This window comes from Protobothrops mucrosquamatus, unplaced genomic scaffold (genome assembly GCF_001527695.2).
Source record: "Protobothrops mucrosquamatus isolate PMUCROS unplaced genomic scaffold, P.Mucros_1.0 scaffold_11, whole genome shotgun sequence".
Taxonomy (NCBI): Eukaryota; Metazoa; Chordata; class Lepidosauria; order Squamata; family Viperidae; genus Protobothrops; species Protobothrops mucrosquamatus.
This window is the reverse complement of record NW_015386087.1, coordinates 2,032,026-2,039,107: the sequence shown is the minus strand read 5'-3', so window position 1 is coordinate 2,039,107 and position 7,082 is coordinate 2,032,026. Positions and strand designations below refer to the sequence as shown.

Sequence of the window (7,082 nt, the reverse complement as noted above, 5' to 3'; positions counted from 1 at the left end):
CCTTAGTTCTAGGTTGCTTCTCTCCTTGATTAGTTTCCATCCGTTGCTTCTTGTCCTGCCTTCAGGGGCTTTGGAGAATAGCTTGACTCCCTCTTCTTTGTGGCAGCCCCTGAGATACTGGAAGACTGCTATCATGTCCCCCTCGTCCTTCTCTTCATTAAACTAGACATACCCAATTCCAGCAACTGTTCCTTATATGTTTTAGCCTCCAGTCCCCTAATCATCTTTGTTGCTCTTCTCTGTACTCTTTCTAGAGTCTCAACATCTTTTTTACATCGTGGTGACCAAAATTGGATGCAGTATTTCAAGTGTGGCCTTACCAAGGCCTTGTAAAGTGGTATTAACGTGATCTTGATTCTATCCCTCTGTTAATGCAGCCCAGCACTGTGTTGGCTGTTTTGGCAGCTGCAGCACACGGCTGGCTCCTGTTTAAGGGATTGTCCACTAGGACTCCGAGGTCCCTCTCACAGTTACCACTATTGAGCAAGGTACCCCCTATACTGTACCTGTACATTTGGTTTTTCACAATGGGGACTTTCTTGTTGTTGTTTTTTCTTTGAAAACATTTCGCTTCTCACCCAAGAAGCTTTTTCAGTTCTTCAGAACTGAAGAAGCTTCTTGGACGTGAAGCGAGACCTTTTCCAAGAAAAAAAACACACACACACAGAAGAAAGTCCAGTTGCCTTTTGGAAAAGGGGCCTTTGGGACTTTGATGTTCATCCCACCAACATCTGTCTTTGTTCTAGTTGAAGACCCCGAATTGGCGGCTGAAGAAGAAGGGGGCTGTGGAGAATCAGAAGACACTTTAGGAGAGACTGAACCAGAAGGGGGTGAGAGGGAAGAGGACCTCAATGACCCTTTTGCCCTTGGACAGGAAGACCCGTGGCAAGGACTATCTCCTCTGGTGAACGGGACTCGGAACGGTGCTGCTGTTGGGGCAGGAGCGTCCACCCTAGAGGCCACTGAATCTCTAGTTGAAACTAGCCAAGAAAGCAATCTATGGGGCAGCCAGCAGGTAAGATCCAGATCCCAGTCTCCTGATCCAGAAATCCCACTCAAAAAGCTGGAAGCCATCTGTGCCAGCTCCCCCCACTCCATCCTTTTGGTTCTTCCTCTGTCGTCTTCTTTCTTTTTCTACTTTCTTTTCCCATTGCCGAATTTAACTTGTATGCGAAATTTCTCAGTTCTCACTCTCCCGGTTTGTTCACTTGAGGAGCAAGCCTTATTCCACTCTCCCCCGCTTTGCTCAGACACCAGCTTGAACGTCGTATTAGTGGGCGCCACTAAGAAGGATTTATAGAAACTGGAAGAGGTTTAAAGAAGGGGGATAGGGGTGATCAGTTTTAGAAGAGAGGTTTTGAAGGAAGGAGATAGTTTTGACCCTGAGAATAGAAGACTGAAGGAAAACACGATTGCCTTCTCTGTGTATGTGTGGGTGTATGTGGGTGTATGTGCATACACACCCATTCACCCATCCCTCTATCCCTCCAATCCTTCAACAATCCATCCCTCCATCCATCCCTCCAACCCTCCATCTATCCCTCCAACCCTCCGTCCATCCATCCATCCATCCAATCCTCCCTCCATGTATCCATCCATCCAACCATCCATCCATCCATGCATCCATTCCTTCAACCCTCCCTCCCTCCATCCATCCATCCATCTATCCAATCCTCCATCCATGCATTCATGCATCCATCCATCCCTTCAAACCTCCATCCATCCATCCCTCCCTCCAATCCTTCATCCATCCATCCATCCCTTCAACCCTCCATCCATCCAATCCTCCATCCATGCATCCATGCATCCATCCATCCCTTCAACCCTCCATCCCTCCCTCCTTCCCTCCATCCAATCCTCCATCCATGCATGCATGCATCCATCTATCCATCCCTCCCTCCCTCCATCTATCCATCCATCCATCCATCCATCCATCCATCCATCCAAACATACATAGATTCATTCATCCTATTCAACCATCCATTCATTCATCCATCAATTCAACCCTCTATCCATCCATCCATCCATCCATCCAACCAACCAACCAACCAACCCTCCATCCATCCATCCATCCATCCATCCATCCATCCATCCATCCATCCAAACAAACAAGCAAACAAGCAAACAAGCAAACAACTGTCTACTACATTTATATGGCCATCCATGACCATGAGCCATGGTGGCGCAGTGGTTAGAATGCAGTACTGCAGGCTACTTCTGCTCACTGCCGACTGCCAGCAGTTCAGCAGTTCGATCCTGACTGGCTCAAGGTTGACTCAGCCTTCCATCCTTCTGAGGTCGGTAAAATGAGGACCCAGATTGTTGGGGGCAATAGGCCGACTCTGTAAACTGCTTAGAGAGGGCTGAAAAGCACTGTGAATGGTATATAAGTCTAAGCGCTATTGCTATTGTTATCCCTCTCTTGGAAGTGACTCTGGCAGTTTACTACTCTTCAAACACCTGAAAAATGGTTTCATAGAAGAAGCTATGAAACAGAATGATTAGTTCAGTAATCAGGTTAACCATGAATGGTCTCTCGTGTTGGTATGTTAGTTAGGTTCTCATATGCCCGATGATTCTTACACCCACATCCTTCAAATTCCTGATACAGGTAGTCCTTGACTTTCAACCACAATTGGGACCAGAACATATTGGGTGTGAGTCACACCCAATAACAGATGGTTCTTTCCCCCAAGTTCCTCGTTAGATCAAGATTTTACTGTAATGTAGCCTGTTTTGAGAGACATGTTAAGTGAAGCCCTAGCGATTTGCTAAGATTTAAGTTCGATGTGTGATACGCAGGCAGTTAAGAAGCGTCTTAGAAACTCTACACTCTTTCTACAAGGAAATGGGTAGATTGATACCTTTTCAGTTCCCTCAAACTAGATTTTTTTTTTAAAAAAACCCCACACAAATCTATCGTGGATTGATTTATGCCAGGTAATCCGATATAGACATCACAACATTCTCAAATCCAAGATTTTGTTGAATATCCCGATTTACGCTCCTTTTTCGTCTCCTGGATATGCATGTATTTTAGACTCAGCTGGATGGAGGGCTCCAGGTGCTTGGCTCCACTTCGCCATCGCCTCTGCCTGAGGGTGACCTAGCCGATAACGTNGCATGAAAGCCGGCTGGGTGACTTTGGGCCAATCACCAGGAAGCAGTGAGTTCTAGTCCCACTTTACGCATGAAAGCCGGCTGGGTGACTTTGGGCCAATCACCAGGAAGCAGTGAGTTCTAGTCCCGCCTTAGGCATGAAAGCCGGCTGGGTGACTTTGGGCCAATCACCAGGAGACAGTGAGTTCTAGTCCCGCCTTAGGCATGAAAACCAGCTGGGTGACTTTGGGCCAATCACCAGGAAGCAGTGAATTCTAGTCCCGCCTTACGCATGAAAGCCAGCTGGGTGACTTTGGTGCCAATCACCAGGAAGCAGTGAGTTCTAGTCCCGCCTTAGCCATGAAACCTGGCTGGGTGACTTTGGTGCCAATCACCAGGAAGCAGTGAGTTCTAGTCTCGCCTTAGGCATTAGCTGGGTGACCTTGAGCCAGTTCTTCTCTCTCAGCTTAACCCACTTTACAAGGTTGTTGTTGTGGGAAAACTAGAAGGAGGAGCGTATCTTGAATATGTTTGCCACCTTCAATTATTTGTAAAAATAATAAGGGCGGGATATAAACAAAATAACTAAATTAGTAAAATTAGAAAAAAAAACCTGCCTTGACGCAGGGTTGGGTATAAGATGTGACAGAGATAAATTGAAAGATTTTTTTAAAAAACCAGCTACAGCAGGGATTTCAGAATGCTCTTTATTGGTGTGGCTAGGGAATTATAACAGGAATCTTAAAAGCCTACAACAGACATTAAAGGCAAGCAGAGCTTTGATCACATCCTATGACTTTTTAACACTATACCCTGAGGACACCCCCCCCCCTTCCCACTGTCATCTCCAAGCAGCTGGAGAGATCTGTGTAGAGTTGATTGCAATGAGTCATTAGGATGAGTAATTAAGGATACCGGCCATGAATTAACCAGGCTCTCTGCTGAAGCTGTAGGTTTATTAATACATCTTCTTCTACACGATAGCAGTCTTCCAGTATTTGAGGGGCTGCCACAAAGAGATAGTGACCGATTTTATCTTCCTGGGCTCCAAGATCACCGCAGATGGGGACTGCAGCCAAGAAATTAAAAGACGCTTGCTCCTGGGGAGGAAAGCCATGGCAAATCTAGACAGCATACTAAAAAGCAGAGACATCACCCTGCCAACAAAAGTGCGTATAGTCAAGGCCATGGTTTTCCCAGTTGCAATGCATGGCTGTGAAAGTTGGATCATAAGAAAGGCCGAGTGCCAAAGAATGGAGGCCTTTGAACTCTGCTGCTGGAGAAGACTCCTGCGAGTCCCCTGGACTGCAAGGCGATCCAACCGGTCAGTCCTAGAGGAGATCAACCCCGTCTGCTCTTTAGAAGGCCAGATCCTGTAGTTGAAACTCAAGTACTTTGGCCACCTAATGAGAAGGAAGGACTCACTGGAGAAGAGCCTGATGCTGGGAAAGATGGAGGGCAAGAGAAGAAGGGGACGACGGAGAATGAGGTGGCTGGATGGAGTCCCTGAAGCAGCAGGCCTGAGCTTCAATGGACGCCAGAAGATGGTAGAGGACAGGAAGGCCTGGAGGAACGTTGTCCATGGGGTTGCGATGGGTTGGACACAACTTCGCAACTAACACAAAGAAGAGGGAAATCAACTTATTTTCCAAAGCACCAGAAGGCAGGACAAAAAACAACGGATGGAAAACAACCAAGGACAGAATCCGGAGAATTAAGGAGAATTAAGGAGAAATTTCCTAACAGTGAGAACAATTAACCAGTGGAACGACTTGCCTCCAGAAGTTGTAGATACTCCATCACTGGAGTTTTTAAGGAGAGACTGGACAGCCATTTGTCTGAAATGGTATTGGGTCTCCTGCTTAAGCAAGGGATTGGACTAGATGACCTCCAAGGTACCTTCCAACTCTGTTTATTCTGTTAAGTTGGCCGTAGCTATCTCTTGTCTAGCGAGTTCTGGAAGTTTTGTGGCAAAAATAAGTGGTGTTTTGGGCCACAATTCCTAGCAGCTGGATCTTGCTCATTTCCCTCCATTATGAATAAAACTCTGGACATTTGAGAAGGAGAAAATGGCAGTCCCTAAGAGTGGACACAGCATTGTTTGGGGAGGAATAAATGCTAAAGTAAAATGGTCTGCAGTTGAGCTATATCTAACCCTGACCCACTAGTTGCAAACATGAATACACCACACAGCCCTAACCCTAGAATGGTGGCTGGACTTGGGTATGTCTAGTTTAATGAAAAGCAGTCTTCCACTATCTCAGGGGCTGCCCCAAAGAAGAGGGAGTCAAGCTATTCTCCAAAGCACCTGAAGGCTAACCCTAACCCTAACCAAGGACCCCACAGTCCTTCTCCTCTTCCTCCTCCTCCTCTCCCTCTCCCTCCTCCTCCTCCTCCCCTTCCTCCTCCTTCTCTTCCTCCTCCTCCTCCTCCTCCTCCTCCTCCTCCTCTGCAAACCCCACTCCCTTCTAGCACTGATGATGTTACCTAGTTGGGTCATGAAACATCTACAGGGAAACCAATCTCAGAGAGCACCAAGGACCCCTCAGTCCTCCTCCTTCTCTTCCTCCTCCTCCTCCTCCTCCTCCTCCTATGCAAACCCTACTCCCTTCTAGCACTGATGACGTTACCTAGTTGGGTCATGAAACATCTACAGAAAAACCAATCTCAGAGAGCACCAAGGACCCCACAGTCCTCCTCCTCCTCTCCCTCGTCCTCCTCCTCCTTCTCCTCTTCCTCCTTCTCCTCCTCCTCCTCCTCTGCAAACCCCACTCCCTTCTAGCAGAGAGCACCAAGGACCCCTCCGTTCAACCTTGAGCTACCAATGTTCTCTTCCATCAGGAAGCTTAGTGGTGTGAACTTAAGTCTAGAGCTTCTTGTTTCCATCCTTATACTGTATATGGAAGCCATTCTTGAGTCAAGTCCCAGCCTTTCTGTCTTTTTCAGGCTTCTGACTCCAGTACCACAGCTGACCGATGGAGAAGTGAGGACTTCACGGAACCTCTCCTTAGCAGCTTCTTCAACCCTACCTTTTGGCTCCATGATTAAGAAAAGTTGGTGGAAGAGCACCGTGCTTCTCTTGGTCCGTGTTGAAGACTTTTTTTCTGCTCTGCAAGCATCCGAATTTCTAGCAGGGTTTGGGACATCATCATCCCGGTCAAATCTTCCTGCAGGAAGACGAGAAGATCTGTGGCAAGAGATTACAGGTTGTCCTTGACTTACCACCACAATTGAGAGCCCAAAATTTCTGTTACTAAGCGAGACATTGGGTAAGTGAATTTTACCCCAGTTTACAACCTTCCTTGCCACAGTTCTTAAGTGAATCACTGCAGTTGTTAAGTTAGTAACATGGTCGTTAAGCAAATCCGGCTTAAGCACTGACTTTGTTTGTCGGAAGGTCGCAAAAGGGGGGGGATCACATGACCCCGGGATGTGGCAACCGTCATAAATATGAACGTTGATCACATGACCATGGGGATGCTGCAATGGTCATAAGCGTGAAAAAGGCTCATAAGTCACCTTTTTCCATGCCGTTGTAACTTCAGACAGTCACTAAACCAACTGTTGTAAGTCAAGGACTCCCTGTACAGATTTTGAACTAAAGTGTCATTAGAAAATGAAGTATATTTAAGAGTCATGTTTATGGCCTGGTGGAATTTCAAGCATTGTCACAAAATGGCTGTCCTACTAGTTATAAAAGTAAAGATGCTTCTGACGAAAGAAAAATCAGGTCTGGTTCCAAGCTGGGAATAAAAAATGGAGGCTGGCTGCTTAGGAAAGAAGCTTCTTTATTGATGAGCAGAACCAGCAAGAGCATGCAGTTCTGGGACAGCTGACAAATTGATTCGACGAGTGCAAAGATTTTTATACAGTTTTACAGCATTTTGTAATTGGAGGCTTGCTTTGTGTGCTTTTGTGATTAGATTTGTTTAGCTTGTTTCACAAAGGTTAGCAATGGGTCTGAAATGCTGGCTTCCTTGAGT

General features: G+C 46.5%; 1 protein-coding gene across 1 annotated transcript in view; it reads left to right on the top strand.

Annotated features, from left to right (window-relative positions):
- The window catches only part of LOC107291400 (tripartite motif-containing protein 54-like), a 19,738-nt gene extending 13,452 nt beyond the window's left edge, over positions 1 to 6,286 (top strand). Inside the window, exons 6-7 of the mRNA XM_029285004.1 lie at positions 747 to 1,015; positions 6,046 to 6,286. Of these exons, the coding sequence (XP_029140837.1) occupies positions 747 to 1,015; positions 6,046 to 6,147 (371 nt within the window). The 3' untranslated portion in view covers positions 6,148 to 6,286. The remainder of the gene's footprint in view (positions 1 to 746; positions 1,016 to 6,045) is intronic.
- Positions 6,287 to 7,082: the final 796 nt, after the last annotated feature.